A 22,996-nucleotide genomic window follows, 5' to 3' on the forward strand; every position below is an offset into this window, starting at 1 on the left:
GGCCTGTTTGTGCTGTAGTTTTTCTATGTTTCTGAGATTGGTGGAGTAGTGGATGAGGTGGAGGGCTGTTGTAGGCTGCAAAGAAACATTGATAGGATGCAGAGCTGGGCCGAAAAATGGCAGATGGCGTTTAACCCTGATAAGTGCGAGGTGATTCATTTTGGTAGGACAAATTTGAATGCGGATTACAGGGTCAAAGGTAGGGTTCTGAGGAATGTGGAGGAACCGAGATCTTGGGGTTCATATCCACAGATCTCTGAAGGTTGCCACTCAAGTGGATAGAGTCGTGAAGAAGGCCTGTAGTGGGTTAGCGTTTATCAACAGTGGGTTGGAGTTTAAGAGCCATGGGGTTATGCTGCAACTGTACAGGACCTTGGTGAGACCACATTTGGAATATTGTGTGCAGTTCTGGTCACCTCACTATAAGAAGGATGTGGAAGCGCTGGAAAGAGTGCAGAGGAGATTTACCAGGATGCTGCCTGGTTTGGAGGGTAGGTCTTATGAGGAAAGGTTGAGGGAGCTGGGGCTTTTCTCTTTAGACCGGAGGAGGTTGAGAGGCGACTTAATAGAGGTTTATAAGATGATGAGGGGGATAGATAGAGTGGACGTTCAGAGACTATTTCCTCGGGTGGATGTAGCTGTTACTTGGGGGCATAACTATAAGGTTCATGGTGGAAGATATAGGAGGGATGTCCGAGGTAGGTTCTTTACTCAGAGAGTGGTTGGGGTGTGGAATGGACTGCCTGCTGTGATAGTGGAGTCGGACACTTTAGGAACTTTCAAGCGGTTATTGGATAGGCACATGGAGCACACTAGAATGATAGGGAGTGGGATAGCTTGATCTTGGTTTCGGAAAAGGTTCGGCACAACATCGTGGGCCGAAGGGCCTGTACTGTTCTATGTTCTAACACAGTGGCTACAAGAACAAGTCAGAGGCTCGGAATACTGTGGCAAGTAATTCACCTCTTGACTCCCCAAAGCCTATCCACCATCTACAAGGCACAAATCAGGAGTATGATGGAATACTCCCTGTTTGCCTGGATGGTTGCATCCTCAACAGCACTCAAGAAACTTGACTTCAAGGTTGCAGTGAAGTAGGAGAGAGAGTGTACATTTATATTTGATTTGATTTATTATTGTCACATGTATTAGCATACAGTGAAAAATATTGTTTCTTACGCATTATACAGACAAAGCATATTGTACATAGAGAAGGAAAGGAGCGGCTGCAGGATGTAATGTTACAGCCATAGCTCGGGTGTACAACTTCAGGGCAATCTAAAGTGCTTTGCAGTCAATGAAGTAATTTTGACGTGTAGTTACTGCTGTAATACAGGAAATGTGGTTTGGGCTTTGATTCCATGGCCACCTGACTCGGGTGTGAATATTGCCTTTAAGCCAATGCTGACACTCAAATGAGCCAACACTGTATTAATGATGTGGGCTTGAATTTCTATTCCCCCATCCCACACTGCCTCATGGGAAAGATCGGATTCACATTATTGTGGTAGGTATAGGGAGGGTTTTTTATGAAATCTAAGTGTCTCCCACATTGTGGGAAGATAATTGTAAGCTAAGCTTCTCTCTTCCCGTGAAACACATTATCCCAAAAGGAATTGGCACGGGAACATTGTCGCCTTGCCTCGAGTGAGGTGGTGGATTAACTGGGGAGAAGTCAGGCAGTCTACGCTCAAAAGAGAACTTTACGTATGATTTCAGATTAATTGATGGTTGCATGAAATCATCAGGAATTGGCTTGTGTGGGTATTTGGAAAAATGTTCATATTGCGTTACATTTGTGTTTAAATTTTGTATTATCTTAAATGTTTTATAGTATCTCTCCGATATTGAGTGATGGCAGGTTTTAGTTTAGGTGCAACATATCCATCCACTGGAATAGTTTGCCTGTACAAATCTTTACTAAAATAAAAATGCATTTATGTCATATCTTTCACGTAGAAAAGCATTCCCAAGTGCTTTATTCTGGAAAAAAGAATGGGTGTTAATCCTCATTTGGATTTTAATCATGTTGCATATGATTTCAGATCACTGTATATCACATTGGAGCAGAAGAACATCAAGACATAGACGTGGCCATTCTAACAGCGTTGTTAAAGGGCAAGTATCCTGGGTCTGAACCACTTCTTTGGTAATCTTTTCTATCCTCGGTTCACTGTAATGAAAGTTGACTTGCTCAATCATATTGATGAATAAATGCATTCATTGGTTAAATAATTCTTGCAAAGGGTATTTTAAGAATCAAGTTTCAGATTTTTAAATCTTAGATGCCCTGTTGATACAGGCTGGAATTTTCCGGCTGTTTGCACCCCCGCACCAAATCTCCCTTCACTGTAGTGGGACCAGAGAATCCCACTGGCGCAAATGGCTGGAAGATTCTGGCCACAAAGTGTGATGCTGAGTGATTATTCACTGATGCTTTTGTCAGTGAGTGCAATAAAATACTTCTCCATTAGCTCAATCTCCTATAAGTGAAATAAATCCAAGGATAGTGATGAGGATGGAAAGAATGGGATGTGTGTGAGAAAAAGATGTGGTGGATTCCTGAAATAAAGCCAGTTGTACACTAATCACATAGGTTTCAATGAATGCAATCAATGTATGGAATGCTCGGTGGTTTAAAACCAAAGTGACATTGAGCCACATAGATTGCAAACCTAGAAATCTGCTGCGACAGAATCATACGTCTGCTTTAATACCATATTAACTAAATTTTCAATATGATAAAGGTCAAAATGATAAAAGGTCTAAAGATGACACAGTGGTTAGCACTGCTGCCTCACAGCGCCAGGGAACCGGGTTCAATTCCAGCCTTGGGTCATTGTCTGTGTGGCGTTTTCGTGTTCATCCCCTGTCTGCGTGGGTTTCCTCTGAGTGCTCCGGTTTCCTCCCACAGTCAAAAGATGTGCAAGTTAGGTGGATTGGCTATGATAAATTGCCCCTTAGTGTCCCAAGATGTGTAGGTTAGGGGGATTAGCTAAGTTAAATACGCAGGGTTACAGGGATAGGGTGGGGGGAGCCTAGGTAAGATGCTCTTTCGGAGAGTCAGTGCAGACTTGATGGGCTGAATGGCCTCCTTATGCACATTTAGGGATTCTAAAATAGTCTTTGCAGTTCAGCAGGACAACAGAGTTGGGCGATGTGACAAGGAACCAGAATCTTTCTTTCTGAAATGAAATCATAGAAACCCTACAGTACAGAAAGAGGCCATTCGGCCCATCGAGTCTGCACCGACCACAATCCCACCCAGGCCCTACCCCCATCTCCCTACATATTTGCCACTAATCCCTCTAACCTACACATCTCAGGACACCAAGGGCAATTTTTTTTTTAGCATGGCCAATCAACCTAACCCGCACATCTTTGGACTGTGGGAGGAAACCGGAGCACCCGGAGGAAACCCACGCAGACACGAGGAGAATGTGCAAACTCCACACAGACAGTGACCCAAGCCGGGAATCGAACCCAGGTCCCTGGAGCTGTGAAGCAGCAGTGCTAACCACTGTGCTACCGTGCCGTGGAATTCTGGTGTTGAACACTAAACTGCTCAGATTCTAAAGTGGGAATCATAGGAAAATCAAAGTTCAGAATGAGACATGATAGGTGCCTACATAGAAACAAGAGCAACTCGCTTTATGCTGACAAAAGCTACTTATGTGATGGCTAAGAGCCAAACATATGAGTAAAAAGATCATTTCAACAGTTTGTGGTAGGAATAAATGATCTTATTGGGGTTATTATTCTGTGTAATGTGTTTTTTTTTGTAAAGAAAGGGCTGTCGATGAATTCCAGGTAAAATTAAGCCTGCAATTGGCATTGTGCTGTTTCCGAACCCTCTGGCCCGAATGTGAACTCAGCAACTGTCAAAAGCTTATGTGATTATACCTAGAATGAGAGAGCTAAAAATTTAGTTCTGGCATGTACAGCATGCAATAACATGTTGCATCTTTTCCACACTCTGTTCCAAATAGTCAGTTAATATGTTTCACTAAAACTATAACTCTCTTAATTTCAGGTACCAATTCATCTGCATTTGATCAATTGATTTTGACTCTCGCCTGGGACAGAGTGGATATTGCTAAGAACCATGCTTTTGTTTATGGGCAGCAGTGGTTGGTAAGTAAGCACAGAGCTCATTGCAACACAGGAGTGGAATTAATATTTCATCAAGTGGATTTATTAGTTGTTATTTTGTGTCTTTATGTAATGTAATTCTCTCAATTATGACTTGGAAAATTCCAATCTCTCATTTTTCTCCTAATGTTTACTGTTGTTTTCTGGTTTAAAAACAATGATCATTCAGCCTAACTGATGCACTAACCATTAAGATTAATCACTGCAGCGAGTCAGACTTCAGTTGCTTATTTTTATTAAATGTTGTAGGTTGGATCACTGGAGCAAGCAATGTTGGATGCTCTTGTCATGGACCGAGTGGAATTTGTGAAACTTCTCATTGAAAATGGAGTTAGCATGCACAAATTCCTCACAATCCCCAGGCTTGAAGAGCTGTACAACACAGTAAGTGTGAGGAATGGCTTATGTTTGAAGTCCCAAATGCAGTTGTATTATTATTGGATATTTGTGATAAATATTTCACAGATCATTGAAGCACAGACTCTAGTAGCTGTAATTACACTACACGTTAAGAGGTTGTTTAAATTATTGGTTCATATGAAATGTTTTTTTTGTAGCTGTGTATTTCTATATACGGAGAGATACTGGCGTAGTGGTATTATCACTAGACTATTAATCCAGGTATTTAGCAAAAATCTGGAATTAAGAATCTACTGATGACCATTAAACCATTATTGATTACTGGAAAAGCCCACCTGGTTCATTAATGTCCTTTAGGGAAGGAAATCTTCCATCCTTACCTGGTCTGGCTTACATGTGATTCCAGAGCCACAGCAGTGTGGTTGACCAACAACTGCCCTCTGAAATGGCCTAGCAAACCACTCAGTTATACTGCAGTGGTTCAAGAAGGCAGCGCACCACCACCTTCTCAAGGACAACTGGGGATGGACAATAAATGCTGGCCCAGCCAGCGACGCCCGTGTCCCACAAATGAATAAAAACAAATTCAAATGAAATTGTTGTCTGTGAAAAACGTTGACATCTTGCGGACGTGGTTGCGTTACATCAATGTGTTCTCTCTGCTTGTTCTTTCCTCTGGTGCTCAAATACATCCTCCATTTTATTTTTGTACTGTTTCATTACAGAAACAAGGGCCAACTAATCCTACACTACTACATCTAGTGAGGGATGTTAAACAGGTAATATTTCTGCTGTTTATCTTCAAGCTGTGTGATCGCACACTGTGATCTCTGACATACAGAGTTTATAAATGTGAACATTTCAAACTTATCATAGATTTTTACAATGATCTTTGATGGTGTGTCCAAATTTGAACTTGGCCTGTAACGGTCGAATGAGGTAGTGTCCTGCTAAGGTTGAATGCAGAAACCTCCTAGTCTGTGTAAAAACAGAAATTTGTAAGAAGTACGTGCAGATGTTAGTCCACTGGCAGTTTCATGGGGATGGAGTAGCATTGCCGCTGCCAGAGTAAATCATTTTCAATTGCTTTTATTCCATAGGGTAACCTCCCTTCAGATTATAAAATCACTTTGATTGATGTGGGTCTCGTCATCGAATACCTTATGGGTGGAACTTACCGATGTACATACACAAGGAAACGTTTCAGAATAATCTACAATAATCTCCATGGGAACAATAGGGTATGTTCCTTTCTTCAATATCTCGCTACAAGTGCCGGAAATGTAGTTAGCCTACTGAAAAGATCATGATTGAGAAATAGGATGGGTGGCTGGTGATGTTTAAAATTTTAAAAACTTTGGGAACCTTTGTGAAAGAAAGTGTGAAATTGATGTGCTGTGTGTTGCTGTAGAGTAGGATGCAAGTTGTCTAGGAAGTTACTGCTCTCAGTAGAACTGAAGTAATTAATGAAAACTGGTACCCCACAGGGAGGTGGACCTGGAAAACTGCAAAGCAAGTTACTCTATACCATCTTTATGTTGAAATTCCCATTTTCTTAATAGCAAATAGTAGAGGGTTGGGGTGGTTATCTTCCCTATATCATTTTAATTATTTTTCTAATACTTATCTAATTTTCCTTTTCAAACATTATTATGAATTCTCAGAATTGTTAGGTCGAATAAGTGTGGGAGCGGCTGTGTTTTTGCAAGCTCTGGCACTACACATTTTAAACAAATTTTTAATCCTGCTGTACAACCCAGAATTATTTGATCCTGATGTGTACAATCTGAGCTATGTTCCTAGAAGATCCTGGCTAAAATCTGGTGACGGGGAGTCAAGTTAAATCAAGAAAATCTTTTGTTTTGTTGAGGTACCTAGAGACGGTTGAGGTGCCTCTATGACTATAGGGCACAGGTTTAAGGTAAGAGGGGAGAGATACGAAAGGGTCCAGAGGGGCAATTTTTTCTCACACAGGGTGGTGAGTGTCTGGAACAAGCTGCTAGAGGTAGTAGTAGAGGTGGGTACAATTTTGTGTTTTAGAAAGCATTTAGATAGTTACATGGATAAGATGTGTATAGAGCGATATAGGCCAAATGCGGGCAATTGGGATTAGCTTAGGGGTTTAGAAAAAAAGGGCGGCATGGACAGGTTGGGCCAAAGGGCCTGTTTCCATGCTGTAAACCTCTATGCCTGGAGACAGTCCGGGTGGAGCCCAGTTCGCAGTGGCGGTTTCGCTGTGAGTGGGCCTATTCCTTGGTGATGCTGTAGGCATCGAGATGATGGCTGCTATTGTGAATGAAGTTGTGGACGACGGTCTCGGCTCCCCAGCACAGAGTATTGATGCTCGCATTGATGGACGTCGAGATATCCTAAAGGGAATGGATGAAGTGTCAGTAGAAGCCTGTCAGACGAGAGGGCAGCTTCCTCAGTGAGGGCTTCAGTCCTAGGAAATCCTGCTGCATGTTGAACATCTTGGTTCATTCAGGGCGAAAGCGCATCTGTGCACCCAGTTTCCTGGAGGAAGCTGGGGATGAATTCCCGGCCGAATTTGAGAACTGGCTGTCGTGCTTTCACAGTCTCAATTTGAAAACTGGGTGTTTCGAGTTCGATGGAGCACATTATATTCAGCTTTCGTGGCCTGGGGTCAGTCAAAGACCCCAACCACTGCTCTTGCATTGTGTTGTCTTCGATGTTCATTGAGAAGGGCTGGAGGCGGCCGGATGCAACTGCTCTTCACCAACGGCTGGGCCTCGGTTTCTCTTTACTGGGGCTACAGGATGGTGACATGGCGGATGTACAAAAACTTTGGTGAAACTCTGGATTGATCCTGGATGTTGCTTGACAATCCAGCATGGTGGCACAGTGATCAGCGCTGCTGCCTTAGCGCCAGGAACCTGGGTTTGATTCCAGTCTTGGATGACTATCTTTGTGGAGTTTGCACATTCTCCCTGTGTCTGTGTGGGTTTCCTCTGGGTGCTCCGGTTACTTCCCACAGTCCAAAGATGTGCAGGTTCGGTGGACTGCCCATGCTAAATTGCCCCTTAGTGTCCCAAGATGTGTAGGTTAGGGGGATTAGCAAGGTAAATACATGGAATTATGGGGATAGGATGGGGGCTGGGCCTGGGTAAGATGTTCTCTTGAAGAGTCAGTGCAGACTTGATGATGGGCTGAATGACCTCCTTTTGCACTGTAGGAATTTGATGATTCTCTGATCCTGTCATGGCTTCTGCAGTTTACCATTAATCCTGAACTTTGTTCCTTTGTGATTCTACTCCTGATTTGGTGATGTTGTCTTTTATCCTGACACGGGTGTATGATGCATGAGCACAGAGGCTTTTGTCACCTGTTATCCTGCAGAAATCAGGATTTGTTCATCTGTATTATATCCATGTTGATGCTGTGCTGCACTTTTTTCATATTGACGGGGGCAATCCTGTAACTGAGCTCTAAGACGCATTCCGTTGATGTTCCTATTTAGTCATATCCTGCAGTTCTTGGTTAATCCTTGAATGTATCCTCTGTAATTTCATCTCTTAACTAATATTGATATGAGATTTATCACATTGGTTGGGGCAATCCTGTGAGTGAGCACGGCAACAACTCTTTGCTTCTCCTGATATCCTGCGGAATCCAGGGACATCCATTAATCCTTAGTGGAATGCATTCCACAATGTACTTCTCATTTCTGAGGACTATGTTGTGTAGGTTATATCGTACTAGAGTTTCGTGACTTTTAACCGATTATTGTCTGATAATCCTAGTAGATGTATTGGTGGATTTTTTTCACCTGCAAACCTTAATTACAATTATAGTTAAAATGAGTAACGTAGGGAGGTGGGCAAGTGGTTTAATATGGAGGTAGTGGGTAGGGCCCCACGTGTCCTCTCAGCAGGTGAGGAAATCCCCCCTGTAACTTATGGGCCCACTTTCTTTTCTGTATTTGTTGTTTTGCGGTTATGGAATCTCTGATTAACTCCTGTTATGGCACAGAGAGGCTGTATATCCTGGGAACAGACGTGTTGTATAGTTGGTGCCTCCAAGGTGGCTGGGGATGAGGGAAGCATTCCTTGGTGCACATCCAAATGTGGCACATTACCTGTGCTGATATCCTGTATTTGTTATGGTTGAATAAACAATGGCAGTAGCTACTTTAAAGACAAGTTCTTTAGCTGTGTCGCTGTTATCTGTCTCATCATTGTTTGAGATCCCATCCACTACAGCGGTGTCATCAGCAAACTTGAAATTGATTTTGGAGCGGAATTTGGCCATGCAGTCATAAATGTATTTGGTGCATTGTCAGGGGCTGGGAGCACAGCCTTGTGGGGCACAGGTGTTGAGGATAATCATGGAGGAGGTGTCATTACCTATCCTTACTAATTGCAGTCTGTGGGTTCGGAAATCTAGGAGATCCAGCCGCAGAAGGAGGAGCCGAGCCTGAGGCTACAGAGTTTGGTGATAAGTTTTGTTGGGAGATTGGTGTTGAAGACTGAGCTATAGTCAATAAATAGGAGTCTGACATAAGTACCCTCTTGAATGCCTTGATTGAACCTGCCTCCTCCACACTTTCAGGCTGTGCGTTCCAGACCTAAAGCACTTGTATGAACAAGTTTTTACTCTCATCACTTTTTTTTTTGCAAATCACTTTAAATCTGTTCTCTCTTAATCCTTTTATGAGCGAGAACAGTTTCTCCCTATCTGCTCTGTCCAGCCCCCTCATGATATGAACATCTCTATCAAATCTCCTCTCGGCCGCCTTCTTTCCAAAGAGGACAGTCGTAACCTCTTTATAACTGAAGTTTCTCATCCCTGGAACCATTTGTAAACCTTTTCTGCGCACTCTCCAGTATGTTCACATCCTTCTGATGGTGTGGTGCCCTGAACTGTGCACAATAATCCAGCTGAGGTCTAACTAGTGTCTTGTATAAGTTCAACATAACCTCCTTGCTTTTTTACGCTATGCCCCTATTAATAAAGCTCAGAATGCATGCTTTAACTGCTGTCTCCACTGTCGATCATCTATGCTCATAGTTGACTGAATTTCGTGTCATAGCAAACTTTAGAAATTGTTCCTTGCACACCAAGCACTAGATCATTAACATACATCAGGAAAAACAAGGGTCCCAGTACCGACCCCTGGAGAACACCACTACAAACCTTCCTCTAGCCTGAAAAATATCCATTGACCATTATTCTGCTTCCTATTATCCAGCCAATTTTGTATTCATGTTGCTGCTATCCCTTCCATTCCAGGAGCTATAACTTTTCTCTCAAATCTTTTGTGTGGCACTGTATCAAATACCCTCTGAAAGTCTATGTACACCACGTCAGCAGCATTACCCTCATTGACCCTCTCTGTTACCTCCTCAAAAAACTCCAGCAAGTTAGTTAAACACAATATCCCCTTTAGAAATCAATGCTGGGTCTACCTAATCAACTCACATTTTTCCATGTGACTTCTAATTCTATCCCAAATAATTGTTTCTAGAATCTTCCACTACTGATGTTAAGCTGACTGGCCTGTAATTGCTGGGGCTATCCTGACAACCTTTTTGAACAAGAGCATTTAATTTGCAATTTCCAGCCCTCTAGCACCTCCCCTGAGTCTGGAGAAGATTATGGCCAGTGCCTCTGCAATTTCCATCCTCACTTCCTTCAATATCCATGGCTGCATCATCTATTCCTGATGCCTTGTCGATATTCATTATCGACAATCTATCCAACATTTTCTCCTCATCAATTTTGAACCCTTCTGTGAACACAGTTTCCCTCCGTCGCCATGTCCTGGGTAGCATCTACCTCCTTGGTAAAGACAGATGAAAAGTATTAATTTAGTACCTCAGCCATGCCCCCAGTTCGTGTGTGAATTCCATTTTTGGTCCCTTATCAGACTTATTCCTTTTACCGTTTATATAAATATCAGCATTTATTTAAATCTATATTTATTTAAAGTTTATTTATTATTGTCACAAGTAGGCTTATATTAGCACTGTAAGTTGCTGTGAAAATCTCCTGGTTGCCACACTCCGGTGCCAGATCGGTTACACTGAGGGAGAATTTAGCACGGCCAATGTACCTAACCAGCACGTCTTTCGGACTGTGGGAGGAAACCGGAGCACCCGGAGGAAACCCACGCAGATGGGGAGAACGTGCAAACTCCACACAGACAGTGATCCAAGCCGGGAATTGAACCCAGGTCCCTGGCGCTGAGAGGCAGCAGTGCTAACCACGGTGCCACCACTCATTGGTTTAGCTCAGTTGGCTGGACAGCTGGATCGTAATACAGAGCGGCACCAACTGCGCAGGTTCAATTCCCGTACCAGCTGAAGTTATTCATAAAGGTCCGTCTTCTCAACCTTGCCCCTCACCTGAGGTATGGTGATCCTCAGGTTAACTCAATACCAGTCAGCTCTCCCCCTCAAAGGGGAGAGCAACCTATAGTCATCTGGGACTATGGTGACTGTACCTGTACTAATTATATGCCAATAGAAAACTTCTGCTTCCAGCATTGTGTCTTCTGTTTACAAAGACTGAAATATAAATAGTTCAAACAATTTAAGTTTGTATTGTGTGTTAGAACGATGGTACAAGTTTAATTTTGAGTTGCTGCATTTGGGTGCTAAGGGTTACAAGGGTAACTTTGGTTAGTTTCATATTAAACAAAGGGGCCTTAAGGTCTATAGGTTTTAGTTTCACTTTAAACTTTGTCTGCATTGAAATTAGAATTTACATCCTAAAAGCAATTACAGGCTTTTAAAAGAAACAAAACTATTACTAGCAACCAGAGGCTCTCACTGAAAAGCAGAAGCAGCTGTTTTCAGTCTGGAACCAGGTAACCTCGGAGGCAAGAGGCTTTATACAAGCTGCCAGCGTAGGCAGGGCAATAGAGAGAAGCAGAAATCAAATCCCAAAAAACTAAAGAACAAAATTTTGCAGAAACCAGGGAAGATGGAGGTTAAAGGGACAAAGAGCAGAAAGTTGAACAAGGTACTGTTTCCTGAAAAAGATGATGTGGAGATGCCGGCGTTGGACTGGGGTAAACACAGTAAGGAGTCTAACAACACCAGATTCAAGTCCAACAGGTTTATTTGGTAGCAAACGCCACTAGCTTTCGGAGCGCTGCTCCTTCGTCAGGTGAGTGGACCTGTTGGACTTTAACCTGGTGTTGTTAGACTCCTTACTCCTGAAAAAGAGGCAGAGTGGGGCTCCCAATTAAAGACACAGCTGTAAATTGCAAACCAGGGGAAGTTGGTGAGCAAGAAACCAGACATCCAAAGTAATCCCAAGGTTGGTGACACCTTAATACAGCCTGTGAAGCAGTGGTGTTCTGTTAGCATGGCTGGGTATCTGAGAGATTGTGTGGAAGTTTGAATGCACCTATTGATCAGGATGGAGGAATACCAAAGGGATATGGATCCTTGGTGAAGACGTCTGGGAGCTTTGAGTGAGAGAAGATTCTGAAGTGTGTCCTTAGTAGTGATTGAAAATTCTTGTGTGGAAGCCAGCGTTCCAATGAGACCAGTTGGTTCACAGTGTGACAAGAATCTAGAGGGATTTGATGAGAAATGCACAGAAGTTGTATTGAGTGGCATCTCCGAGTGTGATGTATCTGACCACATTTTGCCTATTGGTTTAAATGCACTGTGTACTTGCTGAGAATATTAGAATACAAGATAAATTGTAACTTTTGTTATCCTTATATAATCTGTAAAAGTATGGCTGGGGTGAAGGAGTAGTGTATTATAGTTAACTTTGTTAACTATACACTGTGACACTGTTCATCCATGTCTCTGAACAAAAAATAAGAGTTAGAATCTATGGAGCCAGGTTCCACTCAGGGACCTGACTGACCAATGGAAACATCAGCTGAATGGTAACAACCTTGTGAGGAATTGCATCCTCTTTAACAAGTTAATCAGAACGGAGTTAAGTTTAGCATCCACTCCCAATACATAGGCCCCTACTAATTTTTACTTCAGAATACAAAATCCGACAGATGCTTGTGTGTAAGCCGAATCACAGAATTTCAGAGATCATTTCGTCGCCACCTTAATCTCATTCCCTTTTCCAATATCATTTTAATTCTTCAAATATTTATCTAATATTCCCTTTCAAACATTATGGATTTTGCTTTTAGCATTGTTTCAGTTTCAACACTTCATCACTCATACTTTGAAGTATTTAAAATCTATTCTCCTACTTCTTTTGTTCTTTTGCCGATCTTTGACTTGCCCTCTAAGACCATGTAACTGTTGGATTGTAAGAAAATAAGTCAATTGGTTCACTGATACCTTTACCCAGTCTGGCCTTTGTAAATCTGGACAAGAAATGCCAGAGAGGGTGCTTCAGCTCCTAAACCTAAACCCAAGAAACACAGCAGCATCACTGGTCAGATCTCAAACATTGATGAGTTGGAGTACAAGAAAGAGATAGAGAATCTGGTGCATTGGTATGACGACAATAATCTCCCTCAATATCAGTAAAACGAAGGAGATAGTCATCGACTTAATTAAAGTGAGTGGAGAACATGACCCTGTTTACATCAGTGGGGATGAAGTGGAAATGGTCGACAGCTTCAAGTTTCTAGGTGTCCAGATCACCACCAACCTGTCCTGGTCCCTCCACACTGACGCTATAATTAAGAAAGCTGACCAACGCCTCAACTTCCTCAGGAGGTTAAGGAAATTTGGCATGTCTGCTATGACTCTCCAACTTTTACAGATACACCATAGAAAGCATCCTTTCTAGTTGTTTCACAGCTTGGTATGGGCTCCTGCTCTGTCCAAGACCACAAGAAACTACAAAGGGTCGGGAACAAAGCCTAGTCCGTCACGCAAACCAGCCTCCCATCCATTGACTCTGTCTACACTTCTCGCTGCCTCGGAAAAGCAGCCAGCATAATTAAGGACCCCATGCACCTGGACATTGTCTCTTCCATCTTCCTTCGGGATAAAGATACAAAAGTCTGAGGTCATGTACCAACTGACTCAAGAACAGCTTCTTCCCTGCTGCTGTCAGATTTTTGAATGGACCTACCTTGCATTAAGTTGATCTTTCTCTACACCCGAGCTATGACTGTAACACTACATTCTGCACTCTCTCGTTTCCTTTTCTATGAACGGTATGTTTTGTCTGTATAGCGTGCAAGAAACAATACTTTTCACTATGTTAATACATGACAATAATAAAAATATCAAAAGTGTCTGCATAGCATACATGAAATAATACCTTTCACTGTATGCTAATATATGTGACAATATATCAAATCAAAACTTTCTCTAACAACTTTTTAAATATTTTTAATCCAGAGGTCTGGACGGCATTCATCAAGTGGTCTACCTCAGCTTCGTAAACACCAAGAGTCGCTCACTAATCGGGCAGATAAAAAAGAGAAGACTCGACATAATCATTTCATAAAGACTGCACAGCCTTATAAACCCAAGGTACTGGCCACTCACAACTATGCATGAGCAAATGGTTTTCAAGTGTGCAAGATAGGTTGAGGGATGTACGCATTATTGGATCTCAAACACAGGTTTCTGAAAGGACTCCAAAGTATAGGCCGAACTGTTTGTCAGACTGGCTGTTCAGAGGTTTCTTGGGTGGGAGCACCAATTTGCAATTTATGTAAACATTGCATTATTTCAAGTTGATGTTTGCATTCTCTTGATGAAAGCTTTATAGTTAATTAAAATAGAAGAGTTTTGAGTTCTGCTCTGTAATCTGTATTTATATTTCAGTCCTGTGATGAACAGATGCTTACCTAATTGACATTTATCCCCAGTCTGAAATCTTTAGAAACTTTGCAAGAATTTGAGCTCAAGAATCTCAGATTGTTTTTTTAAAAAATCTATCATGTTAAATATGAAACAAATTTGACCTTGCAACACAGAAGTTAGAACATTACAGCGCGATACAGGCCCTTCACCCCTCGATGTTGCGCCGACCAGTGAAACCAATCTAAAGCCCATCTAACCTACACTATTTCAATATCATCCATATGTTTATCCAATGACCATTTAAATGCCCTTAATGTTGGCGAGTCCACGACTGCTGCAGGCAGGGCATTCCACGCCCTTACTACTCTCTGAGTAAAGAACCTACCTCTGACATCTGTCCTATATCTATCACCCCTCAATTTAAAGCTATGTCCCCTCGTGCTAGCTATCACCATCCGAGGAAAAAGGCTCTCACTATCCACCCTATCTAATCCTCTGATCATCTTGTATGCCTCTATTAAGTCACCTCTTAACCTTCTTCTCTCTAACGAAAACAACCTCCAGTCCCTCAGCCTTTTCTCATAAGACCTTCCCACCATACCAGGCAATATCCTGGTAAATCTCCTCTGCACCCTTTCCAATGCTTCCACATCCTTCCTATAATGCGGCGACCAGAACTGTACACAATACTCCAAGTGCGGCCACACCAGAGTTTTGTGCAGCTGCAACATGACCTCCTGGCTCCGAAACTCAATCCCTCTACCAATGAAAGCTAACACTCCGTACGCCTTCTTAACAACCCTATCAACCTGGGTGCCAACTTTCAGGGATCTATACACATGGACACCCAGATCCCTCTGTTCATCCACACTACCAAGTATCTTACCATTAGCCCAGTACTCTGTAATCCTGTTACTCCTTCCAAAGTGAATCACCTCACACTTTTTTCCACATTGAACTCCATTTGCCACCTCTCAGTCCAGCTCTGCAGCTTATCTATGTCCCTCTGTAACCTGCAACAACCTTCCGCACTGTCCACAACTCCACCGACTTTAGTGTCATCCGCAAATTTACTAACCCATCCTTCTACACCCTCATCCAGGTCATTCATAAAAATGATAAACAGCAGTGGCCCCAAAACAGATCCTTGTGGTACACCACTAGTAACTGAACTCCAGGATGAACATTTGCCATCAACCACCATCCTCTGTCTTCTTACAGCTAGCCAATTCCTGATCCAAAGCCGCTAAATCACTCTCAATCCCATGCCTCCGTATCTTCTGCAATAGCTTACCATGGGGAACTTGTCAAACGCTTTGCTGAAATCCATATACACCACATCAACTGCTTTACCCTCATCCACCTCTTTGGTCACCTTCTCAAAGAACTCAATAAGGTTTGTGAGGCACGACCTACCCTTCACAAAACTGTGTTGACCATCCCTAATCAAATTATTCCTTTCCAGATGATTATAAATCCTATCTCTTATAATCCTTTCCAAAACTTTGCCCACAACAGAAGTAAGGCTCACTGGTCTATAAGAACATAACATAAGAAATAGGAGCAGGAGTAGGCCATCTAACCCCTCGAGCCTGCCCCGCCATTCAATAAGATCATGGCTGATCTGAAGTGGATCAGTTTCACTTACCCGCCTGATCCCTATAACCCCTAATTCACTTACCGCTCAGGAATCCATCTATCGTGATTTAAACATATTCAACGAGGTAGCCTCCACCACTTCAGTGGGCAGAGAATTCCAGAGATTCACCACCCTCAGAGAAGAAGTTCCTCCTCAACTCTGTCCTAAACTGACCCCCCTTTATTTTGAGGCTGTGCCCTGTAGTTCTAATTTCCTTTCTAAGTGGAAAGAAACTCTCCATCTCTACCCTATCCAGCCCCTTCATTATCTTATAGGTCTCTATAAGATCCCCCCTCAGCCTTCTAAATTCCAACGAATACAAACCCAATCTGCTCAGTCTCTCCTCATAATCAACACCCCTCATCTCTGGTATCAACCTGGTGAACCTTCTGTGCACTCCCTCCAAGGCCAATATATCCTTCTGCAAATAAGGGGACCAATACTGCACACAGTATTCCAGCTGCGGCCTCACCAATGCCCTGTACAGATGCAGCAAGACATCTCTGCTTTTATATTCTATCCCCCTTGCGATATAGGCCAACATCCCATTTGCCTTCTTGATCACCTGTTGCACCTGCAGACTGGGTTTTTGTGTCTCATGCACAAGGACCCCCAGGTCCCTCTGCACAGCAGCATGTTGTAATTTTTTTCCATTTAGATAATCCAATTTGCTATTATTTCCTCCAAAGTGAATAACCTCGCATTTGTCAACGTTATACTCCATCTGCCAGATCCTCGCCCACTCACTCAGCCTGTCCAAATCTCTCTGCAGACCTTCTACGCCCTCCACACGATTCACTTTTCCACTTATCTTTGTGTCGTCTGCAAACGTTGTTACCCTACACTCAGTCCCCTCCTCCAGATCATCTATATAAATGGTAAATAGTTGAGGCCCCAGTACCGATCCCTGCGGCACGCCACTAGTTATCATCTGCCAACCAGAAAAGCACCCGTTTATTCCGACTCTCTGCTTCCTGTCGGATAGCCAAATCCCAATCCACGCTAACACCCTACCCCCAACTCCGTGTGACCCAATCTTCTTCAGCAACCTTTTGTGAGGCACCTTATCAAACGCCTTTTGGAAATCCAAAAACACCGCATCCACCGGTTCCCCTCCGTCAATCGCACTAGTTACATCTTCATACAATTATTCCATAATTACCAGGTTTGTCTCTACTCCCCTTCTTGAACAAGGGGACAACATTTGCTATCCTCCAGTCTTCTGGCACTATTCGTATAGACAATGACTACATAAAGATCAAAGCCAAAGGCTCTGCAATCTCCTCCCTAGCCTCCCAGAGAATCCTAGGATAAATCCCATCTGGCCCAGGGGACTTATCTATTGTCACATTTTCCAGAATTGCTAACACCACCTCCTTATTAACCTCAATCCCATCCAGTCCAACAGCCTGCATCTCAGTACTCCCCTCGACAACACTGTCCCTCTCCTGTGTGAATACCGACAAAAAATATTCATTTAGCGCCTCTCCTATCTCTTCAGACTCCACGCACAACTTCCCACTACTGTCCTTGACTGGCCCTAATCTTACCCTAGTCATTCTTTTATTCCTAACATATCTATAGAAAGCTTTAGGGTTTTCCTTGAACCTACCTGCCAAAGACTTCTCATGTCCCCTCCTGGCTCTTCTTAACTCTCTCTTTAGATCCTTCCTGGCTAACTTGTAACTCTCAAGCGCTCTAACTGAGCCTTCACGTCTCATCTTTACATAAGTCTCCTTTTTCCTCTGCACAAGAGATTCAACTTCTTTAGTATGCCACAGTTCCCTCGCTCGACCACTTCCTCCCTGCCTGACAAGTACATACTTATCAAGGACACGCAGTAGCTGTTCCTTGAACAAGCTCCACATTTCAATTGTGCCCATCCCCTGCAGTTTCCTTCCCCAAAGTAGGCATCCTAAATCTCGCCTAATCGCATCATAATTTCCTTTCCCCCAACTATAACTCTTGCCCTTCGGTATATACCTATCCCTTTCCCTCGCTAAGGTAAACGTAACCGAATTGTGTTCACTATCACCAAAAGTGCTCACCTACCTCCAGATCTAACACCTGCCGTTGCTTTCTTCTGTTCTCACCTGTAATGAGCATCACAGTTCACTCTCTCTCTACTCTTTCAGCCTGAATCCTCTGTTGATCAGGGGAAGAAAAAGAGAACCAAAGATGAAATTGTGGACATTGATGACCCAGAGACCAAACGTTTTCCCTATCCCTTCAATGAGCTGCTAGTGTGGGCTGTGCTGATGAAGCGGCAGAAAATGGCCATGTTTTTCTGGCAACACGGAGAAGAGTCCATGGCCAAGGCTTTAGTTGCATGCAAGCTGAATCGATCCATGTCCTGTGAGGCAAAACAGAGTGATGTAGTTGATGATACTTCTGAAGAACTGAAACAGTCTTCCAGGTTCGTATTTATAATAATTATCTAAGGATCTTTGTGCTCAGTGCTCTGTAAACATTTCTATCCGAACAATCCATCCTCAAATTTATGAAATGATGTTAATACCTACCAAAGAGCCATGTCAACGTTATATCCCACGTTTTGCATGTTGCATTTAACTTCCAGATAGAGGTCCACCAGGGTCCTCATCCCAGCATTCTGCCAATGTTGCTCCAGTTGCTGCCTTAGGGATGAGACAGCAATAAGTTAATTGTGATTTTTCTGTCTCTGCAATTCAGGAAGAGTCGCCTCTTCTCTTGACGATGACCTAGCTGTAGAACACATCACTGTTCTAATGCACAATATCCAATATTGTGCTTTTAACATCCTAATTGCCATGTACAGATGTGTAATCTAGGAAAACTCATTTTCAATCCACAGGAGAGTTAACGGGAGAAGTGCCTGACCATGTTTGGATGTAGTTTTTAAGGTCAGTTTAAGTGGAGATTTGGGAGGTCGGGGAGAGAAGGTCTAGACTGCTGAGGGCATTGCTGCCAGTGGTGGGAGCAAGGGCATTTTGGGTGCACTAAAGGCCAAAGTTAGAAGAAAGCAGTACTCTTGGAAGGTTCGCAGAGGTGCAAACTAGGGTGGGGAGAGGCCATGTAGGGGTTTGAGCAGGAGGATGAGAATTTTAAATTTGGGGGACTGAGAGCAAAAGTAGGTTAGTAAGCACATATTATGGATGAACGAGATTTGGTGCAGGATAGGATATAGTCAGCAGAGGTTTGGAAGAAAAGGTGTGTAGTGTGCAAGGTCATCCAAATCTGGTGACAAGAAAGATGGTTCAACAGCAGTTTCACAAGTCAACATTCAATGTAAGAGCATTCAAATGGTTATTGGATAAACATATGGATGATATTGGAATAGTGTAGATTAGAGGGGCTTTAGATTGGTTTCACTGGTCGGCGCAACATCGAGGGCCGAAGGGCCTGTACTGCGCTGTAATGTTCTAACATTTTAAAAATTATTTATTCATGGGCTCTTGAGTGTTATTGGCTACACCGTCATTTATGTCCCTTCCTAATTGCCTTTGAGATGGTGGTGGTTAGCAGCCGCTTTGAATTGCTGCACTCCATGTGGTGTAGGAACATCCACAGTGCTGTTAGGGAGGGAGTTCCAGAATTTTCAGTGACAGTGAAGGAACAGCGATATATTCCTAAATTACGATGGTGAGTGACTTGGAGGGAGAACTTTCCAGGTGCTGCTGTTTCCATGCATCTGTTGTCCTTGTCCTTCTAAATGGTAGCACTTTCCAAACCAGTGACTGATATTGAAGGAGTCTTGGTTAGTTGCAGTCATTCTTGTAGATGATACACATTATACAAAGGTGGTGGAGGGAGTGGATTTTGTGGATGGGATGCCAATCAAGCAGGGCTGCTTTGTCCTGGATGTTGTTGAGCTTCTTGAATGTTGTTGCAAGTGCACTCATCTAGGCAAGTGGAGAGTATTTCTTCACACTCCTGGCTTGTCCCTTGTAGATGGTGGACAGGCTTTAGGGGCTCAGGAGGTAAATTAACTTGCCACAGGATCTCTAGCCTCATAGCCATAATATTTATATGGCTAGTCCAGTTAAGTTTCTGGTCAATGGTAACCCCCAGAATGTTGATAATGGGGGATTCCACTATGGTAATGCCATTGATTTTCAAGGGCGATGGTTAGATTCCCTCTTGTTAGAGATGGCCATTGCCTGGCACTTGTGTGGTGCAAATGTTACTTGTGTTAGGATCCTGGACCAGAACCCCAAGTTACATTAGGAAGCCAGAGTAGACACCAACAATTTTTCTTTTTGGCATAAATATGAGGATAGGATATTTCTCTCCAGGAATGACTCCAAATCCTGATAAATGCGAAGTGATGCATTTTGGTGGGAATAATGTAGGGAGGAGCTACACGATAAATGGAAGAACCATAAAGGGTGTAGAGACGCAGAGGGACCTGGGTGTGCAAGTCCACAGATCTTTGAAGGTGACGTCACAGGTGGAGAAGGTGGTGAAGAAGGCATATGGCATGCTTGCCTTTATAGGACGGGGCATAGAGTATAAAAGTTGGGGTCTGATGTTGCAGATGTATAGAACGTTGGTTCGGCCGCATTTGGAATACTGCGTCCAGTTCTGGTCGCCACACTACCAGAAGGACGTGGAGGCTTTGGAGAGAGTACAGAGGAGGTTTACCAGGATGTTGCCTGGTATGGAGGGGCTTGGTTATGAGGAGAGATTGGGGAAACTGGGGTTGTTCTCCTTGGAAAGACGGAGGATGAGGGGAGACTTAATAGAGGTGTATAAAATTATGAAAGGCATAGATAGGGTGAACGGTGGGAAGCTTTTCCCCGGGTCGGTGGTGACGTTCACGAGGGGTCATAGGTTCAAGGTGAAGGGGGGGAGGTTTAACACAGATATCAGAAGGACATATTTTACACAGAGGGTCGTGGGGGCCTGGAATGTGTTGCCGGGCAAGGTGGTGGAGGCGGACACACTGGGAACGTTTAAGACTTATCTAGACAGCTATATGAACGGAGTGGGAATGGAGGGATACAAAAGAGTGGTCTAGTTTGGACCAGGGAGCGGCGCAGGCTGATTGTTCTTTGTTTCTCGTTTCAAGGCTTCATTCTATGATCATCTTGCTGGTGCCAGTACAGAGCGAGACTGCGGATAGTTGGGAACCTGTCTCGGGGGCAGGGAATTCAGATGGTGTTCGTAAAGCAGAAGTGGAAATGAATAGGGTTGGGAAGCATTTTCTGATCAGGGCCATTGTGATCTCCTGGACTCGTTTCGATCGCCTCAGGGGGTCGGAGAGGAATTTCCCAGATTTTTTTTTCCCCATATTGGCCCTGGGGTTTTCACTCTGGGTTTTCGCCTCTCCCTGGAGATCACATGGTCTGGAATGGGGGGGTGGGGGTGAGTTAATAGGTTGTGATGAACAAAGCATCGTAGCTGTGAGGGACAGCTCGGTGGATAGGATATTAGGATGTAGATAGGCTGGAAAATTGGGCGGGGATCCTGGATTCAGGATTCAATCCTGGACCGGGGAGCGGCGCGGGCTTGGAGGGCCGAAGGGCCTGTTCCTGTGCTGTATTGTTCTTTGTTCTTTGTTTGTTCTTTGTTCAAAGTAGGGATCGTTAATAATAAACCAAACTTTATTTAATAAAACAGTTTAAATACAACTCTAACAAATGAAGCAGTTTAACCATTAACAGTTGAACAATATTAAAAAATGAAAGGAAGCAACTTTACTTTCGAGCTTATGACTCTTCCAGTTCCAAATTACACCCATTCATGCATAGGTCAAAACCACTTTCAAATAAATAGTTAGCAAACCCAGACATACTTTTATAAATTGTGTTCACAATCTTGAAACTTCCATGGAGATTTTGTGGAGGGAGTTCTCAGGAACAGCCTGCATATGCCTCTGACTTCAGTAGATCTTTTAACAGCATCTGCTTAGATTTTTTCCCTGCTCCTCTCCCATTACCACACTAGCACCTGATCGATAGTTCATGACCCTTTCAATCAACCTAATCAAAAACCCCAGTGGCAAATCTCCATCTATTAACAACAGTCCATTAGCTCTATCCTCAGCAAACACAACATGGCTAAAATGAGTAATTATCCTGCTCTCCCAGCATCTAAGCTGCATTCCTCCCAGACATACCAAATACCTGTAGAATAAAGCTGAATTTATGAACGTTTCTCTTAAACACATTGCACTGCTATCAGTACACTGGCCACTTGTTAGCACAAGCCTGGATATTGTCCAGGTCTCCTTGCATAGACTACTTCAATATTTCAAGAGTCGCAAATGGTGCTGAACATTGTGCAGTCATCAGCAGCATCCCTACTTCTGACTTTGGAGGGAAGGTCTATGAAGCAGCTAAAGACTGGGTTGGGCCGAGGACACTAGCCTGAGGGACTCTGGTTGTGATGTCCTGGGACTGTGATGATTGACCTCCAACAACCATGACCATCTTCCTTTGTCTTAGGTATGACTCCCAAGTCTGGTATCCTTTGACTTTGGTTTTGTTAGGGCTCCTTGATGCCACACATGGTCAAATATTGCCTTGATGTCAAGGACAGACACTCAAGTAAAGCTCTTTTGTCCATGTTTGGACTAAGGTGTAATGAGGTCAGCACTGAGTCAATGAACAGCTTATTGCTAAGTAAGTACCACTTGATAACATAGTCACAGCATAGCCACCGTGCTGATAATTGAGAGTAGATTGATGGGGCAGTAGTTCGCCAGGTTGGATATATCCTGTTGTTTTTGTGGACAGGACATACCTGGGCCACATTGTCTGGTAGATGCAGTGTTGTAGCTGTACAAGAACAATTCAGCTAGGGGAGCGGCTAGTTCAGGAGCACAAGTCTTCAGTGCTATTGCTATATTGTTGTCAGTTTAAAAAGTTTGTTTATTTCTTAGTCACAAGTAGGCTTACACCAACACTGCAATGAAGTTACTGTGAAAATCCCCTAGTCGCCACACTCCGGCGCTTGTTCGGGTTACACTGAGGGAGAATTTAGCACGGCCAATGCACCTAAACCTGCACATCTTTGGACTGTGGGAGGAAACCGGAGCATCTGGAGGAAACCCACGTAGACACAGGGAGATGCTCAAAGTACACACAGTGATCCAAGTCTGGAATCAAACCCGGGTCCCTGGCGCTGTGAGGCAGCAATGCTAACC

At 43.4% G+C, this 22,996-nt stretch overlaps 1 protein-coding gene across 2 annotated transcripts in view; it reads left to right on the plus strand.

Annotated features, from left to right (window-relative positions):
- The window catches only part of trpm7 (transient receptor potential cation channel, subfamily M, member 7), a 161,971-nt gene that overhangs the window by 68,438 nt on the left and 70,537 nt on the right, over positions 1-22,996 (plus strand). For both annotated transcript variants that reach the window (XM_078241110.1, XM_078241111.1), the window contains exons 10-16: positions 2,046-2,118; positions 4,034-4,134; positions 4,402-4,536; positions 5,238-5,291; positions 5,613-5,753; positions 13,818-13,952; positions 18,003-18,283. In XM_078241110.1, coding sequence (XP_078097236.1) covers positions 2,046-2,118; positions 4,034-4,134; positions 4,402-4,536; positions 5,238-5,291; positions 5,613-5,753; positions 13,818-13,952; positions 18,003-18,283 — 920 coding nt within the window. The remainder of the gene's footprint in view (positions 1-2,045; positions 2,119-4,033; positions 4,135-4,401; positions 4,537-5,237; positions 5,292-5,612; positions 5,754-13,817; positions 13,953-18,002; positions 18,284-22,996) is intronic.

Source organism: Mustelus asterias, chromosome 24 (genome assembly GCF_964213995.1).
Source record: "Mustelus asterias chromosome 24, sMusAst1.hap1.1, whole genome shotgun sequence".
NCBI classification, from domain to species: Eukaryota; Metazoa; Chordata; class Chondrichthyes; order Carcharhiniformes; family Triakidae; genus Mustelus; species Mustelus asterias.